The following is a 19323-nucleotide window of genomic DNA, read 5'->3' on the forward strand; positions in this document are numbered from 1 at the left end:
ACGGCAGAGGGTGTTCAGGCTCATTGGTGCTGTGTCCAGCCAAGAACTGATCTGCATTCCTCTCCACTTTACAACAGCACGTAGTAAGGGTCCTTGTAAGGGGCTTTTCCTTCTAGGTTTGTTCTCTTAGTTCCTGTTGACAGACCTCCACCGGCAGTCAACACATTTAAAGATATATTGGCTTCATTTGTCACATGTACGTCAAAACATGCAGTGAAATGTGTTGTCTTGCGTCAATGATCAACACAATCCAGCAACGTGCTGGGGCGGCCCGCAAGTGCAGCTGCACTTCTGGTGCCAATATAGTGTGGCTGCAACTTACCAATCCTAACCCTAACCATACGTCTTTGAGAGACGTTTGTCAGCTTACCAGAGGACCCAGAGGAAACCCACGTGGTCACAGAAGAAACAAACTCCCCGCAGTCAGCGGTGGGATTTGAACCCCAGTTGCCGATCACTGGCACTGTAAAGCGTTGTATTAAGCACCACGTCAACCGCTGCCACACTGTAGGTTTTACAGATTTATTCCAAGCCATGGTCAGTAAGGCAAGTACTGAATCACATCCAACAGAGTTTCTGTGAACGACACGGGGTAAATGGGGACAGGTGATAGACGGATTAAGTTTATACTGCTGATGCAAGAGAGACCTCAGATGCCGGAAATCTGGAGCAACACGCACACAATTACACAATACAGGAGGAACTCAGCGGGTCAGGCAGCATCTATGGAGGGAAAAGAAGGGACATTTCGAGCCGAGACTCTTCATCTGCTTTAGGCTGCTAAATGCTTTCAAATGCGAAAGAAACCCTGTGATAATTAAGAGCCAGAAATAAATAAAGTAAATACAGTAAATATGAGCTCCGGTTCCCTTGCAAAGAGTTATAAAAGTTTGAGTAGATGAGCAGAAATAGTTCACAGACTGTACACTGTTGGACTCTCCAAGGCCAGGCCTGCTGTTCCACTGGTTTTCACAGACTGGTAAATTCAGTAGTGAATTTAAAGATCAAATCTGGTAACACTGACACTCTTACCAGCTATTTATGGAAGTGTTAGCAATCTTTAAGGAAAGAGCACTTGGTCACATTTATGGCATCACAGTACAAGTATTATATTAAGTTTAAAAGTAATTAATTCACAGCTAGATGCTTTAATAAATTATAATCTGATCATCTGCATTTTCAGTCCCGCTGAAAGCTGGGCGGGAGAATCAGACTGTTGTTCTCCGAACGTCATCAGCAACTGCCCGCTGATGGAGTCCATCACATGAACCTCTGACGCCGGTGACTGGGCACTAAGTCCTGGCTCCCGGTGGACCACCAATGGCAGCCTCACTTCAGTACACAGGGGCAAACCAGGAGGGCAATGTTCACAGGTAATCCAGCACTGCCTGGTGATCCCGAATATAGTGGCCCCACGACATGAGTATTTGAAGATAGAGTGGCCCCCGATCACGTATATTCCCAGTTGCAGTAGCTCAGGGCTACTGGGTGCCTCCCAGCCCAGCTCGGGGCTAGTTACATCCACTGTAGAACTTGCGCCGGTTCTAGGGCAGTGGCCCAGACAATATGGGATCTGGAATGCGTGGGTCTCCGCTGCATGTGTACTAGAATACAGTGTTCTAGAACACCGACTGGAGCACTGTCCCGGGACCCCATGTGCTCCAGAACACTACTGTTTTACAAAGTGTGGCTCCGTGCGGCACCCACCGTCTCTGTGCCTTTGGGTGCCCTAGGTGCAACAGGCAGTTCGCCGCTGTTTCAGTTTGGTGCTGTGCGCCAGGTCTACGGTCTCGGGCGGCTCCTTGGGTTTCTTCACAATGCTGGCTACCACCAGATCCAGGACGGTCTCGAAGAGCAGGTCCACATTGTGACCCGTCTTGGCGCTGGTTTCAAAGCACATGGTCTCGGCGGCGGGCAGATCGCCTTCTTCTAGCATGCGGTACCGGAGCAGCTGCTTGTACAACAAGATCGCGTCCTGCCTCGACACCTGCTTCCGTGCTCGGGGCCGCGCCTCCGCCCCTGGCTGCGCGCACTCGTCCGTCAGGTCGGTTTTATTGCCCGCCACGGCGAAGATGCAGTCGGGCTGCGCCGAGTCGATAAGTGCCAAGAAGCGGTCCTCCAGCTCCCGCAGGCTCTGTCGGCTCGTCACATCATAGGTGAGAATGACAGCGGCCGCGCCCCGGCAGTACAGGGAGCCCAGTCCGTGGAACTGCTCCCGGCCTGCGGAGAAAGGAGAGGCGAGCGTTAGCGCACGTTCCCGGACCCGAACATTCTCTCCCGGACTCCCTGCACAGTGCCCCACTAACCCCTGGAACAACCCCTCCCTCCACGGCCCCCGACACCACCCTGTTAACCCCCCCCCCGGAAACCAGTCCTTCCCCCGGCCATCTACCACCGGACCCCCAGTCACCACTCGCCATACAACCCCCTCCTCACCTTCGCACGGAGTCCTTGCACCGGCTGTTCCCTGTGACCACAACCCCTCCCCTCTCCGGATCCCGGACGCTACCCACCAACCCCCAGATAACCCCTCCGTACCCCTGGGCAGCACCAACCCGGGCACCCACCTCTCACCACCCCCTCCCCCAAATCAAGACGCCACCCCACCGCATCCCCGGACACCGGACCGTAGAACAAGTGACCGCAGAGGAGCACGAAGCAAGCATTGCACTGTAGCGGACATTAAAAATCCCTTACTGGAGGGTGGGAGGAGAGGGGGCGGGGGTGGCACCTGAAATCAGCTCACTGACCCCTGACCCGTGACCGTGGCCGAGGCAGCTCCAGCCAGCCTGGAGCAGCGTGGTCTTCCTCACTGGCCAACGTGCGGCAGGGAGGTGAATCGCCGGCACACAACATGGACAAGGGGACGAGGGACATCCCATGAGTCACACGGTGAGGAAACACGCCATTCGACCCACCATGTTCCTGCTGTCCAAGAGGCACTTTCCCCCCAAACACTTCAAATCCCGAGCGATTCATGAATCCAAATACACAGACACCTCTTAATGCTGTCAATGGGTGTAAATCTCACCCATCTTGTCTGGGTCCAGCCACACAGGTGCTGCAACCAAAATAATACACCAGTGGTTCTGCTTCCTCAGAAGGCAAGGGAAATTCACCCTCACAAACTGTTAATCGTGCATCCTGTTCAGATGCACCACGGCTTGGTGTGGTAACCACTCTGTCCAAGGCGACAAGAAGATGCAGGGTCGTGGATACAACTCAGCACATCACAGAAACAAGCCTCCCCTCCAAGGACGCTACACATGCTTCTCACTGCCTGGAGAAATCAGCAGTCATAACAAGGACCTCTCCCACCCTGATCATTCTCTCTTCTATTCCACCCCCCCCATCGCCCATCAGGCAGAAGATATGAGACTATAAGACCATAAGACTTGTTGCCTGGATTGGGGAGCATGCCTTATGAGAATAGGTTGAGTGAACTTGGCCTTTTTTCCTTGGAGCGACAGAGGTGACCTGATAGAGGTGTGCAAGATAATGCGAGGCATTGATCGTGTGGATAGTCAGAGACTTTTCCCAGGGCTGGAATAGCTAGCATGAGACAGCATAGTTTTAAGGTGCTTGGAAGTAGGTACAGAGGAAATGTCAGGGCTAAGTTTTTTTTACGCACAGAGTGGTGAGTGCGTGGAATGGGCTGCCAGCGGCAGCGGTGGAGATGGAAACGATAGGGTCTTTTAAGAGAGTCCGAGATAGGTACATGGAGCTTAGAAAAATAGAGAGCTATGGGTAAGCCTAGCTGGTTCCAAGGTAAGGACATGTTTGGTACAGCTTTGTATCATGCTGTAGGTTTTCTATGTTTCTAAGACGTAGGAGCAGAATTAGGCCATCTGGCCCATTGAGTCTGCTCCACCATTCAATCGTCGCTGATCCTTTTTTTTTCATCTCCTCCTCAACCCCAGTTCCCGGCCTTCTCCCCTTAACCTTTGATGCCATGTCCAATCAAGAACCTATCAATCTCTGCCAACAACCTGGCCTCCACAGCTGCATGTGGCAACAAATTCCACAAATTCACCACCCTTTGACTAAAGAAATTTCTCCACATCTCTGTTTTGAAAGAGCACCGTTCTACCCTAAGGCTGTGCCCTCTTGTCCTAGACTCTCCCACCATGGGAAACATCTACTCTGTCTAGACCTTTCAACAATCGAAAGGTTTCAATGAGATCCACTCTTGTCCTTCTGAATTCCAGTGAGTACAGACCCAGAGCCATCAAATGATAACCCTTTCATTCCTGGAATCATCCTTGTGAACCTCCTCTGGACCCTCTCCAATGCCAACATATCTTTCTAAGATGAGGGGTCCAAAACTGTTCACAACACTCAAGGTGAGGCCTCACAAGTGCCTTATAAAGCCTCAGCATCACATCCCTCTTGTAATCTAGACCTCTTGAAATGAAGCTAACATGGCATCTGCCTTCCTCACCACTCACTCAACCTGCAAGGTAACCTTTAGGGTGTTCTGCACAAGGACTCCCAAATCCCTTTGCATCTCAGATTTTTGGATGTCCTTCCCATTTAGAAAACAGTCTGCACATTTATTTCTACTACCAAAGTGCATGACCATGCATCTTCCAACATTGTATTTCATTTGCCACTTTCTTGCCCATTCGCCTACTCTATCTAAGTCTTTCTGCATCCTGTTTCCTCAACACTACTTGCCCCTCCACCAATCTTCATACCACCAAGGTCAAGAACCGCTTTTACCTTGTTGGTCTTAGTACAACTTCAAGTTTATTGTCATCTGACTGTACATGACTACAACCAAACAAAACAGTGGACCACTGTGCACCAACAAAACATATCACACACTGCACATCAACCAAATTATCACCATGGGTTAATAAAATATAATTGAAAGTGCATGTAGTGCGCAGCACAGGTAAACATAAACAGTGGTGAGACCTCAGTGGGGGCAGGGTATTCATTAGTCTCACAGCTTGAGGGAAGAAGCTGTTACCCAGTCTGTCAGTCCTAGTGTTAATGCTCCTGTGCCCTCTTCCTGGTGGTAGTGGGTCAAAGAAATTGTGGGATGGGTGTCAGGGATCCTCAACATTGCATTGGAGTCCTGATTCCTGAGCAGACTGAGGGATGAAGTCTTGATCTCTCACCTTGTGACTCTTCCACTTTATTTGTCTACCTGCACTGCATTTTCTCTGCAACACTACTTTCTGTCTTCTGTTTTCTTTCTGCTGCCTTGCTATACTTACATAACGTATGATCTGTCTCTCTTCACTGTATAATACTGTAATCAATACTAGTATCAATAAAACCATCGTCCACCACACTCTCCAGTGTGCTCCAGCTACTCACCACTCTCTGGCTAGAAAAGGTTCCCCGTCAGATCCCCCCTAAACCTGAAAAAGAAGGGAATTAGGAAAGCTAGAAGGGAACATTGGCAAATAAGATTGAGGGTAACCCCAAGGCATTCTACACATATGTGCATTGAGTATAGAAGTTGGGATGTAATGTTGAAATTGTACAAGGCATTGGTCAGGCCAAATTTGGAGTATTGTGTACAGTTCTGGTCACCAAATTATAGGAAAGATGTCAACAAAATAGAGAGAGTACAGAGAAGGTTTACTAGAATGTTACCTGGGTTTCATCATCTAAGTTACAGAGAAAGGTTGAACAAGTTGGGTCTTTATTCTTTGGAACATAGAAGGTTGAGGGGAGAACTTGATAGAGGTATTTAAAATTATGAGAGGGATACATAGAGTTGACGTGGATAGACTTTTTCCATTGAGAGTGGGGGAGATTCAAACAAGAGGGTTGAGAGTTAAAGGGCAAAAGTTGAGAGTTAAAAGGCAATAGTTTAGGGGTAACATGAGTGGGAACTTCTTTACTCAGAGAGTGGTAGCTGTGTGGAACGAGCTTCCAGCAGAAGTGGTTGAGGCAGGTTTGATGTTGTCATTTAAAGTTAAATTGGATAGATATATGGACAGGAAAGGAATGGAGGGTTATCGGCTGAGTGCAGGTCGGTGGGGCTAGGTGAGAGTAAGAGTTCGGCATGTACTAGAAGGGCCAAGATGGCCTGTTTCCGTGCTATAATTGTTATATGGTTATATATATGTGAAGAATAGATGGATAAGTAGAGTGAGGATAGGAACAATCAGGGGTAAAAGTGAAAACATGTGCATTAGAATAGAGGGATCTGGGAATATAGATCCGTAATTCCTTTAAAGTGGTGTCACAGGTAGGTAGAGCGGTAAAGACAGCCCTTGGCACATTGGCTTTATAAATCAAAGTACTGAGTGCAGGAGTTGGGTGATATGTTGAAGTTGTATAAGATGCTAGTGAGACCTAATTTGGAGTATTGTGTGTAGTTCTGCTCACTTACCAACAGGAAAGATATCAATAAGATTGGAAGAGTAAAGAGAAATTTTACAAGGATGTGGCTGGAACTTGAACACCTGAGTTGTAGGGGAATGTTGAATAGGTTAGAGTGCTATTTCCTGGTGCATAGGAGAATGAGGAGAGATTTGATAGAGGTATATAAAATTGTCATAGAGTCTGAGAAAAGTACGGCACAGAAACTGCTCAATGGGAGATTGCCATGGCAACCGAGGCGAGCCGGATTCCCATCAGCGTGATGGTGGGGGGGGGGGTGGAATGAGGTGGAGGGAGTGTAAGGCATGAAGAGGGGTAAGCAGGTCTCCCCTTTCCTGAGAGTGGGGTGGTGCCTCTGGTGTTTGTCACAGGTTTCAGCCTGAATTCCGGGGTGGCAGTTCTCAGCTCCTTCCCAAAGAATCCGCCCAACCCCAAGAGGAGGCAAATGTCCTGAATGCCCCTGTCACAAAACAACTGCCATTGATATAGCACCTTAAAGGGAAGGAAGGGGAGGGTGTGGGGAGAGGGAACTCCAGAACCCAGGGCCAAATCACCAGAGGCGGAACCACGGAACAGGAGAATAACCAAGGCGCTGGGGTGGTGGTGTTCAGGGGTGTGGTGGGGCTCCACTCCGTTCACCCATTTTGGAAGAACCTAGAACATTACAGCACAGTACAGGCCATTCAGCCCATAACATTGCAGATCCTTGTCTACCACCACCCCGGCAGTGCATTCCATACACTTGCCACTCTATGTAAAATACTTACCTCTGACATCCGCTTATACCTTCCTCCAATCATCTTAAAATTGTGCCCTCTCATATCAGCCATTTCTGAGATAAAGGCGCTACCTGTCCACCCTATCAATACCTCTTGTCATCTATCAATTCACCTCTCATCCTCTTTTGCTCAAAAGAGAAAAACCCTAGCTCACTCAGTTTCTCATAAGCCATGCTCTCTAATCCAGGCAGCATCCTGGTAAATGTCCTCTGCACCCTCTCTAAAGCTTCCACATCCTTCCTGTAATGAGACGACCAGAACTGAACAGAATACTATTAGGATGGTCTAATCAGTGTTACAGAGCTGTCACCTCACCTCACAACTCTTGAACTCAGTCCCCCGACTAATGAAAACCAACTCACCATTTGTCTTCTTAATCACCCTATCAACTCATGCGGCAACTTTGAGGGATCTCTGACGTGGACCCCAAGATCCCTCTGTTCCTCCACACTGTTAAGAAACCTGTATTCTGCCTTCAAGTTTGACCTTCCAAAGTGAATCAGCTTAACACTCTTCCCAGGTTGAACTCCGTCTGCCTCTTCTCAGCCCAGCTCTGTATCCTATCAATATCTGATTGTAACTTCCTCCCCTCTTTGGTTCCTCTGCTGATCCCCTTGCTTCAGTGCCCTCTAGGCACCAACTCTCACTTGCAAGGAACAGTTTCTCCAGCAAAGCCTCTCCTGTTTTTGAACACCTTCATTAAATCTCTCCCGAAGCTTCCCTGCTCCAGAAAGAGCAGTCCCAGCTTCCCCGGTCTCCCTGTGGAAATGAAGTCCCTCATTTCTGTGACTGCTCCACATAACCTCCTCCACACCCTCCCTTTGCTGGGACTTGAAGTTCAGTGCCTTCAACTGGACACACATCTCCAACGGGGCGGAACGGGAGATTTATAAAACCCGTGAGCCTGCAACTCCCCAGCCTGGATTTTATTCAGGGTTGACTCTCAGGATGGGGGTTTGCGGGTGTGTGGAAATTCAAACCTTCATCCTCAACAATGCTCGACTTGTTTTCATTTCTTCTGGTGGCGCTTACAGTTCACTGTAACCTTAACCTGAGTCCACACAAACAGCTTTGTTCAAAGGCAGGTTTCCACCACTCCCAGTCATCTGATCTCCAGGTTTACCTGGGCCAAGGTCCAGCTCCAGAAACATTCAGTTTAACGCCTTCAGTCAAACAACTGTGAAAATCAATGCAGGATTGGAAGAATTATACCAGACCGGAGATAGCAGGTCGAGAATTGTTCTCTCTAACGCGTACAAATGACTGCAGTGCATCAGCCTGCTCAGCGTTCCTAATCCAATGAAATGGGAACAGGCCATTTGGCCCATCAGGTCCATTCTAGGCAGCCCAGAGGTAGCAGCAGGTAGACCATAAGACATTGGAGCAGAATTAGGTCATTTGACCCATCGATCTTGACTGACCCATTTCCCTCTCAACCCCAATCTCCTTCCTTCTCCCTGTAACCTTTCACACCCTGATGTATCAAGAATCTTACCAACCTCCACCTTAAATGCACTCAATGACCTGGCCTCCACAGCCGCCTGGGGCAATGAATTTCATAGATTCACCCTCCTCTGGCTAATGAAATCCCTCTTCATCTCTGTTCTAAATGGGATGCCTTTATTCTGAGGTTGTGCCCTCTGGTCCTAGACTCTCCCACTACAGGAAATGTCCTCTCCACATCCATCCTATCTCGGCCTTTCAATATTTGATAGGTTTCAATGAGACTCCCTCATTGGTAGGTTGGGGTTATTTCCCAGAGGAAAAGGAGAACCGACTCTGGTGTTTGGTATTATGAGGGTTCATACAGAGAAAAAAATCCCTTTGCAGAGGCCTCAAAAGCCCAGAGGCATAACGTAGTCAGAAGTAGGATTAGAGGAGGAAAGTGTTTTCATCAAAGGGTGGTGGTGTCCAGGAATTCCCCCCCCCAAGAAGGTGAGAGGGACAGAAACATGTCCTGCATCGCAACAGGACTTGTGAGGATTGATGACCGCAGGGCTAGGTGAGATCAGACTGTCATTTGTCACCAACACCAGCATGATGGGCCAAATGGCCTCTCGTTACATCATAAAATTGTCAACAAATCTGTGAACCTCTTTGTCAGGGAGAGATCCAGATTCCCGTACAATCCAGGGTCACTGCTACATATTCAGGCACTAATATTAAGGTGAGAATGATTGGAAACACCTCAAGCTTTTCCCGTTGACACAGACAAAGTGGGCATTCGGTGCCTGTGCTGGACTAGCCCTCCGACACAGGGACAAGATGTCCTATTGGGTGGCCATGGGTAAGGGTGGCTCCGGTTACTTCCAGATGTAATAGTCCAGCGCCGTGTGCCAGCTTCGTGGGCTTGAAGCGATGCAGTCGCTTGCAGAGAGCGATGGTGTTTCTGAGAACTGGGCAGTGACAGAGGGAGGGTCGGTATTCCCGAGAATCAGAGCACTGGGCAGTACTGGAGAGGGGGACGGTGTTCCTGAGAATCACAGCTTTGGACAGTGACAGAGAGAAGGATGGAATTCCAGAGAATCAAGTCACTGGGCAGTGATAAAGAGAGGGAACGTGTATCCAAGTATCACGGCACTGGCAGTAATAGAGAGAGGGATGGTGTTCCTGAGGATCATGGCACTGGGCATTGACAGAGAGGGATGGTATTCCCTAAAATCACTGCACTGGGTAGCAACAGAGGGAGGAACGGTATTCCCTAAAATCACTGCACTGGGTAGCAACGGAGGGAGGAACGGTATTCCCTAAAATCACTGCACTGGGTAGCAATGGAGGGAGGAATGGTATTCCCTAAAATCACTGCATGGGTAGTGACGGAGAGAGGAACGGTATTCTTGAGAATCATGCCACTGGGCATTGACAGCTTTGGGAAACACTCACACTATGGGATGCACTGGCCCCACTGGATCAGTGTCCGGGATCCCACCGACAGCTGCTGCTCCACCTCCCGAGTGAGAGGGGACAACTTGGCAGAGAGTAGGGTGATGACAGCGGCTCTCTCCAGGGCAGGGCTGGTGATCAAGGCACTGTCACGGGTGAATCCAAGGACACTGCAAATGAAGGGGCAGAAAGATTTGCAAGGCAGCTGCAACACAAGAGCTTCCCCGGATGGGGCAGGAGCTGTGCCATGTAGGGTCAGTGTGTACGGAAAAGGTGGCACAGTACAGAGACCATGTACAGTACCATGGTGGGGTCACCACTGGAACATGGCAGGTAATGACCCAAGAGTTGACGTAGTGCCCCTTCATCTCGTCTTCTGTAAATCTGCCAGCAACACAACCGTTGTTGGCACATTATCAGATGGTGGCGAGGAGGAGTACAACAGTGAGATCGATCAGCTGGTTGAGTAGCTTCGCAACAACAACTTTACGCTCAGTGTCAGCAACACCAAGGAACTTATGGTGGGCCAGAGAAAGGGGTGCCAAGAGAACACACATGAGGTCCAGCAGTTTCAAGCTCCTGGGGGGGTGTCAACATCCCAGAAGGTCTATTCCGGGCCCAACATATTGATGTAATTACAAAGAAAGCATGTCATTGGGTCTATTTCGTTAGAAGTTTGAGAAAGGAGACTTGGAATGTCACCAAAGACTCCAGTGAATTCCTACAGGTGACCTGTGGCAAGCATTCGAACTGGTTGTATCACTGTGTGGGATGTAGGGCCACTGCACAGGGTTGCAAACTTGGGTACTATTAATAAGGGGAAATCATGGGCATTGGCCACACCAATATCGAGAAGGAGATTACTCAAAAAGCTGGCGTCCGTCATGGCGGACACCCATCACCCTGAACATTCTCTTCCTTATCAGAGAGCAGGTACAGAGCCTGAAGACACACACTCAATATTTTAGGAACAGCTTCTTCCCCTCCACCATCAGATTTCTGAAAGGACAAAGAACCAACCCATGAACACTACCTCATTATTTTTGCTCTCATTTTGCACTACTTAATTTTATATATATAAAGAAATATATATATTTCTTACATTAATGTATAGGTTATATATACACACACACAGACACATTGCACTGTACTGCTACCACAAAACAGCAAATTTCATGGGCATATGTCAGAGATATTAAACCCAATTCTGATTCTGTAGAACACACTTTCAACATACAATGGGTAAGTTTAGGGTCAGGGAGATGGTGTCCCAGAAGTACTCCAGACATAAACTGGTGATGATGGGCTGTCCCACCATGGTGGGGGAGATGGACAGTCCACGCTGAGGAGACTATACCCGACACTAACACTTGGAGAGCACCTCTCCCCACCATTGCCCAGAGCCCTCAATGAGAAGCAGTGAGTGGAGTTGTGGGTAAAGTGATGTGGGGACGTGGAGAATCCAGTTGGGACCAGCCAGATTTTTACTGAATTACAACATTGCTCACTTCTGCATTCCTACTCCCGAGCCAGTTCACCTGCCTCCCATCCCACTCATTTCCGTACACACTTACTAATGCTCTGGATTCCCCTGCCCGGCCTCTGGTAGCGAGGGGGAGGTGGGAGGGGAGTGAATTATGCTTTATAGGAACAAACCACATGGGGCCTAGAAGTCATATGAGTATGTTGTAACAAGCTGTTGGCAAATCAAACAATCCTCAGTCTGATCTTGTGATCAGAGGCAGAGGAACAATCTGTGGTTCCAGTGTCTATGCTGCACAATCAGCATTTCTGTCAATGACTGAAAACAAAATCAGATATGTTTACATAAAGAGGTACTAAACCAGCACATGAGCAGTAGAGAGCGTCAAGGTCTCACCATACAGTAAACTGGAACTTGCTTAGTCGGTCCTGTCAGTGAAAGGTCAAAGATAACTTTGCTTGCTTCCCACTGCGGCAGCCTCTATACAGGAGCTGCTGGGAGTTGAGCCAAGCAGTCGCAGTGAGCAATTCCTCTGCTTCACAATCACTGCAAGTGAATTTGCCTCAGTGGCCTGCAAATCCCTCCCAATCCACCCACTGCAAATTAGACCAGTGCTCAAGCAGCTTAGAAAAGTTTTAAAGAGATTAGCTTTATTTGTCACATGGACTGTGAGATGCAACATTTGCATCAATGAGCAATATGGACGGGCCCAAGGATGTGCTGAGGGCAGCCTGGATGTGCTGACCTGCCTCTGGCCCAACCACACTTCCCAAACCCAACCCATGCATCTTTGGAATGTGGGAGGAAAACGGAGAATCCATGGTCACAGGGAGAACATACAAACTCCTTACTGACCATAGAGGGACTTGAACCCCGATCACTGGTGCTGGTGCTAACCACTACGCGACTGTGCCACACACAGAAGAAGCTGTGCCCGCGCAGTAAATTAACTACTGCTGTACAAGAGGGAAAAGTTTTCCCATTCGGATACACCAGAAAATGCTCAAAGCAAGGAAAAAGGCAGTGAGCTGTTTCAAAATGTAATCTCAAAGGTCAGCAAAAGCATTTCCTGGAGGGTACAGTCTGAGAGTAGAGAGAGTGAAAGAGAGAGAGAGATAGGAAAGAGGGTGGAAAGGGGGAAGAGGGGAGTGGGGAGGGGAAGAGGGAGGGGGAAGGGAAGAGGAAGAGAGAGGGGAAATGGGGGGAGATGGGGTAAATGAGGGAAAAGAGGGGAAGGGAGAAGGGGGAAGCAGAAAAGGGGGAGGAGGGAACAGAGGTGAGGGGAGAGAGGGGGTGGGAGAGGGGGGAGATGGGGAGAGGGAGAGAGGGGATGTGAGTAAGGAGAGAAGGAGGAGAGTGCAAGGAGATGGGGAGGTGAGAAGAAGTGGGAATAATTAAGAGAGGGGTGGGAGAGAGAATTTCCTCTGGTGGGGAAGTCCACAACAGAAACATGAGCCAAGCAGAAGTCATCTAAATCAGCTGCCACTTAAAATTATCAGTCTCTGGAGTGGGGTTAGAACCCACTGCCTCCTGATGGAGCCCACTGTCGCTCTGCCACTTCCAGAGCTCTTGGGGTTGAGGAAGACTTCATTTTCTATTGTAGATGTGTGGCTTTGAGTTGGCTGAATGGTCCTCTGAGAGACCCACAGTCTCTGTCCCAAGTGTGGTGGGGCAGGTGCTGCTAGATGTGAGGTGTGACCTTCTGATCCATCTCCCAAAGTTTGGGAGCAAAGTTCTCGGTGCCATCCCGAATGCTCCTTCATGCGGAGAGGTGGTGGGACAGGAATCTCTGGGTACATTTTGCCTCCGGAGGGTGCTGTGCATACCTTCAACACATTGCTTTGTCTGCCTGGCTGGAGATCTGCAGAGAGCCAACAGCAGCTTACCTAGGGACGCTAGCCCAGGGGAGGCACTGACAGTGGCTTGTTCATCGTTCCCTGCATGTCTTTGGCAACTCTCCAGTACTCTGAGGTGCTACTCTATGCATTCCAGATCCCAGAAGCATACTGGACAGGCAGGATCGGCACTGCCTGATAGACCACCAGGTTATGGATGGTTTAAGGAGATGATCTTCAAACACACTTTTCCACAGCTGGCCAATTCCCTCGCCAGTGCCCGCCTTTGCTGAGAGGTGCCTCCTGAGATACCAGAACTGGTCCCCATTCCTGCCTTGTCAGAGGGCAGAGTTTTGCAGCTGGGCAGTTTGGTAGAGGCTGCACACAGATGGGTCAGGAATAAAAAGTCAGGAGTATTGCAGCTGTACTCAATCCCTATCACAGATGCTACAGCCGGAAAAGCTCACCAGCGCCTCCACTTCCTCAGGAGGCTGAAGAGGCCATGCCCACACTGTGATAATCAATTCCACCCTGTCACAGAAAGCATCTCCACGTCGCCTGGGTAGAGCTATTACCTCGCAGATCTAGCTGGGTTCAATCTGGCGCTGTTGGCGTGGAATTTGCACGGTCTCCCTGTGACCGCTCAATTTCCTCTGTGCACTGCAGTTCCCCCCCACATCTGAAGGATGTGCTGGGATGAAACGGCCCCGATAAATTGCTCCATGCAGGAGAGTGGCAAACGACTCGAGAGGAATTGATGGGCCTGTGAGAGAGAATAAATATCCTGGCCGTAGGAAGATACAAAAGAGAATGGGACTGCTTCCTAGGAAACAGCATGGATAGGACGGGCCAAATGGCCTCTTCCTGTATGGTTCTATATTTACACCCAAGCTCAAAAATCCTCTCCATAAATTTCACCATCTCATAGACACAGGGGATTCTGCATTTCTGTAGCCCCTTTTCATGGACCTGGAGCTTTGCAGTCAATGAAATGATTTCAGTTCCTCGCCTCACTCTGCAGACTGCACAGAAAGATCCCACAGACAGGGACACCATAATAACCAGGGGGTCCACCGCAGTGACGCTGGTTGTCGTTCATAAGGGGTCCGGGGCCTGAGGGGCCCTGCCCGGCTCGACACCCACTCTCACTGGCAGATCTCTCATCCAGCCCGGGGGTGCAAGCACAGCCTTCAATTAACAACCCCTGCAGAACAGCCAGGGTGACACGGTGGCACGTCGATGAACGTAACGCTATTACTGCGCCGGTGGCCCGGCTCCATTCCTTCTGCGACGCTCTCCAAGTGACTGTGTGGGTTTCCTCCACGCGTCCAAGTTCCCTGTCACACTCCAAAGACGAAGGGTGGCGTAGGATAACTGGTCACCATGGGTATAATTGTGCACTGATTGGGCTGGAAGAGCCTGTATCACTAAGTAATATATATATTTAAATTCTTCCTCAGTACTGTACCGCCCCTCCCTTAGTGCCATCCCCTCACTCTGGTGTGAATGGCTACTGGATGGTCAGCGTGGACTGGCTGGGTCGAAGAGCTGGTTTCTGTGCGATATAACATTCCACTCATAGCTCGGCGCTCCCTCGGCACGGCCTCATCGCCGTCCGGCGCTCCCTCAGCACCATCCCTCCCGTAGCTCGGGGCTCTCTCGGAATCCTGGAAAGCGGCAGTTAGGGTGGACGATGAAGTGATGTGCCGGTTTGTGGGAGATCGGAGTCGAGGAAGCTCCTCGACCGACGCTGGCCGGAGACCACCGCGGAGCCCCGAGTGCCGGGATCGGGAGGCCGAAGGAACTGTCAATGTTTGTCAGAGCACTGAGAGCGAAGAGGGGAGTGGTGAGACAGGAGGCATGGGTCATTGATAGGTTCCCATCCACTCTCAGTCCTGACGCGGGGTCCCGATCCGTTACGTCGGCAATTCCTCCCATCATCTACGCTGCTCGACACGCCGAGTTCCCCCAGCAAATCGTATTGCTCTAGGGTCCGGCGTCTTCTGATACGTGCGACCTCACACTCTGTGTGTCACCCCACTCCACCGCTCTCTCACCCCACGCCGTCCCCCACCCCCCTCCCCCGCCGTACCCACGGCAACCCCGGCCCACGTCTCACCCGCCGTGTCCCAGATGGAGATACTGTGGGCGCCCCAGTGTTTGAGGTAGAAGGCGGCGCCCACCGTGCTGAAAGTGTCCTGGAAGCGGCGTTCGGTGTAACGCTGCAGCAGCGAGCTCTTGCCCACGTTCATGTCGCCCAGGATCACCACCTTACCGTCCGGCTTCATCATCCTGTGCCTTCGGGCTCCGGCGCTCGCTCTCCGCCCAGCTTTCCCTCTGAACAAAGCGGAAGCGGGCGGAGACAGGAGACCGCCCCGGAATAAACTTTCCACAAATTTCACAACTCGCCTAGTTCCGGACACTCACCCCTCTCACTCCCCTTATCTCCGTTCCTCCCCTATCACCGCCCGCACCATTAGCCCTATCTCTGTCTCTCCCTGCTTCTCCTTCCCTCACACCCTTTGTCTGTGTCCCTCCCTCCACCTCTTCCCCTCACACCTCCTATCCCTGTCTCTCCCTCCAACTCCTCCCCACTTGGCCCCATCTTCGTCCCTCCTCCTCCATTCATTAACCCTATCAGTTCCTCTCTCCCCCTCTCCCCAACTCATTAGCTCTATATCCGTCCCTCCCACATTACCCCTATCTCTGTCCCACCTTCCCCCACTCATTAACCCTATCTCCGTCCCTCCCTCCCCATTCATTAACCCTATCTCAGAACCTCCCTCATTACCCCTATCTCTGTCCCTCCCTCCCCCACTCATTAACCCTATCTCCGTCCCTCCCTCCCCATTCATTAACCCTAGCTCCAACTCTCCCTCCCCATTCATTAACCCTATCTCAGTACCTCCCTCATTAGCCTTATCTCTCCCCCACTCATTAGCTCTCTCCATCACTCCCTCCCCCACTCATTATCCCTATCTCTGTCCCACCTTTCCCCACTCATTAACCCTATCTCAGTACCTCCCTCCACCACTCATTAGCCTTATCTCCCTCCCTCCCCACTCATTATCCCTATCTCCATCCCACCTTCCCCCACTCATTATCCCTATCTCCATCCCACCTTCCCCCACACATTAGCCCTATCTCTGTCCCACCTTCCCCCACTCATTATCCCTGTCTCCGTTCCTCCCTTCCCCCACTCATTGGCCCTATCTCTATCTCCCCCTCCATCTCTGCCCCACTCACTTCCCCACCTCCATCCTTCACCTATCTTGGGGATCTGTAGATGGTCTGTATGATGGAAAAGTCATAGATATTATAGCATCCCAGAACTTCCTGACCTCTGTCATGGAGGTGTTTGATGACAGCAGGTGGGAGAGTCTGGAGCAGCCACTGACCCTGGATGAGCGGACTGGCTTCATCTTATCTTAGTTCAAATAAAACGCCCAGAGTTGACAGCTTAGTTGTACGGCTCTGTGGGACGCGATGGCATGGACCTGTTGGAAGTGTACAATGTTATGCTTCCAGCTGGCAGCACGTCGGACTCCACCCTCATCAACAGGCAGGACAGGGAGAGGGATGATACCAGGAACTGGAGACCCATCTCACTGCTGAATGTGGACAATAAGATCCTGTCCAAGGCCATTAGCAACTGGGTCAAATCCGTTCTGGGGCAGACAATCTACCCAGACCAAACCTGTGCCGTGCCTGGCAGGAACATCTCTGATAATCACTCACTGCTCGGGGACACAATCGCTTACGTGCAGGACAGGGGATGGATCCCTGCCTGTCAGCTTGGACCAGGATATCAGTAAAAATCGGCTTTGTGGAGGGAATCATGAATTGGTCTATGCAGACTTCTGTAATACAGTTTAATGGGTGGGAAACAGAGAGCTTCCCCATCAAGTCTGGAGTCAGGCAAGGTTGCCCCCTCTCTTTTGTCTTGCATGTGTGCTGTTTACAACTCTTTACCACCTTCACCAGATGTGACAAAACGATGAGAGGTGTGACTTGCATAGCAGTCAAAATCCTCCTGTATGTGAACAATATCTCCTGCTCAGAACCACGGTCCGTTTGCAGATTGATCAAATTGACCTGTTTGAATTGGAAGCCATGTTCCGTGGCAACTGACCCCCTCGCCATTGGGTCTGACTGTGTGAAGGTGCTGGGGATCTGGTTCAGACCAGGTTTGGAACAATAGTAGGCTGGCGTGGATAGAAAAGCCAGTGAAGAATTGGGACAATGAGATCTGCGCTCCCTCACAATAACTGGAAATTACCTGGTCATCAAGTGTGATTTGCTCTGGGGGCTGCTGTACATGGTGCCTGTGTGACCCCTCCCTTACTCCTCTGCTTCAGAAACATCCAGGCTGTCTTCTGGTTCATCTGGCAGATCGAGATGGAATGAGTCTGATAGGCCAAGGTGCACAAGTCACTAGAAAACAGGGGCAGAAATGTATCCAGCACACACCTTTGTGTGTGGCTTCATCAGGCTACACTTGGAACCGAAGTCTGCGGGTACATGCTGAGGTTCTATATGTCCCCGGTGTGGCAAAGCACATGTCGGAGGTCCCAGTCAGCACAGAACACCCTGCAGGCATTGCAGGACAGGGATTCTGTGGATCATGTGACGTGGTTTCCTGAGCAAACAAACCAAATTACCGTGACTGTCAGGAGAAGGAATGGGACGGTGAATAGGCAGTTAGTGCAGAGCACCCCTATGGCCATTCCCCTCAATAATGGCTATACCATTTTGGATACTGTTGTGGGAGATGACTTCCTAGGGGAATGCCATGGAGACCTGGTTTTTGGCATGGGTCCATGGTGCAGAAGGGAAAGGGGAAGAAGAGGGGAGAGGTAGTGACAGGGGGCTCAGTGGACAGAGGAACAGACAGATTCTGTGGACATTAATGGGACACCTGGCTGGTATTTGGCCTCCCAGGTGTCAGGCTCAGGGACATCTTGGATCGTGTCCACAGCATTTTGGAGTGAGGGAGGAGCAGCCAGATGTCTTGGTAGATATTGGTACCAATGGCATAGGAAGGAAAAGCAATAAGGTCCTGAAGAGAGAATTTGGAGAGCTTGGCAGAGAACTGAGAAGCAGGACCTCTGGAATAGTAATTTCTGGATTGCTGCCTGTGCCACGTGCCAGTGAGGGTAAAACTAGACAATTTGGCAGAAAAATGGGTGGCTGAGAAGTGGTGCAGGGAGCATGGTTTCAGGTTCTTGGATCATTGGGATCTCTTCTGGGGGAGGTATGACCTGTCCAAAAGGAACGGGCTGCACCTGAACCCGAGGGGAACCAATATTCTCACAGGCAGGTTTGTTAGAGCTGTTGGGGAGGGTTTGAAATAATTTGGCAGGGGGTTGGGAACCGGAGTGAAGGGGCTCAGGAGAGGATAGCTGGTTAAAAAAAAAGCAAAGATAGCGTGCAGTCTAACTGTCAGGAAGGGCAGGCAGATGATGGACATGATTGCAGCCAGCAGGGTCAGTATCAGTGAATTAGGGATGAAGAATCAAAAAGGTTAGCAAATACAAAGTGTTATATCTCAATGCACGGAGCATAAGAAATAAGGCAGATGATCTTGTTGCTCTTTTACAGATTGTCAGGTATGATGTTGTGGCCATCACTGAATCATGGCTGAAGGATGGTTGTGGTTGGGAGCTGAAAGTCCAAGGTTACACGCTGTTTTGGAGGGATAGGAAGGTAGGCAGAGGGGGTGGTGTGACTCTACTGGTAAAGAATGGCATCAAATCAGTAGAATGACATAGGATTGAAAGATGTTGAATCCTTGTGGGTTGGGTGAAGAAACTGCAAGGGTAAAAGGATCCTGATGGGAGTTATATATAGGCCTACAATCAGTAGCTGGGATGTGGACTACAGAATAAAAAGTTGTGTCTAAAAGGCAATATTATGACAATCATGGGAGTTTTTAACATGCAGGTAGATGGGGAAAATTAGTTTGGTAATGGATCTCAAGGGAGTCAATTTGCTGAAT

The 19323-nt window shown here is 50.1% G+C and overlaps 1 protein-coding gene across 1 annotated transcript; it reads right to left on the bottom strand.

Moving 5' to 3' along the window:
* Positions 1–1128: 1128 nt before the first annotated feature.
* rab20 (RAB20, member RAS oncogene family) lies at positions 1129–15787 on the bottom strand. Its single transcript, XM_072258887.1, has 2 exons — positions 15445–15787; positions 1129–2220 (listed from the first exon to the last, which is right to left on the bottom strand). The coding sequence occupies exons 1-2, from the start codon at positions 15614–15616 to the stop codon at positions 1730–1732; spliced, it is 663 nt and encodes a 220-aa protein (XP_072114988.1). The 5' UTR covers positions 15617–15787; the 3' UTR covers positions 1129–1729.
* Positions 15788–19323: the final 3536 nt, after the last annotated feature.

The sequence above is a fragment of the Mobula birostris genome, chromosome 5 (assembly GCF_030028105.1).
Source record: "Mobula birostris isolate sMobBir1 chromosome 5, sMobBir1.hap1, whole genome shotgun sequence".
In the NCBI taxonomy this organism is placed as follows: domain Eukaryota; kingdom Metazoa; phylum Chordata; class Chondrichthyes; order Myliobatiformes; family Myliobatidae; genus Mobula; species Mobula birostris.

Bases quoted from the DNA above. Each gene is read 5' to 3' on its own strand.
- rab20 (XM_072258887.1), bottom strand. From the start codon at position 15,616: ATGATGAAGCCGGACGGTAAGGTGGTGATCCTGGGCGACATGAACGTG. The intron at 2,221-15,444 runs GTGAGACGTGGG...CTTTCTCCGCAG, and splicing joins CTCCATCTGGGACACGGCGG to GCCGGGAGCAGTTCCACGGA.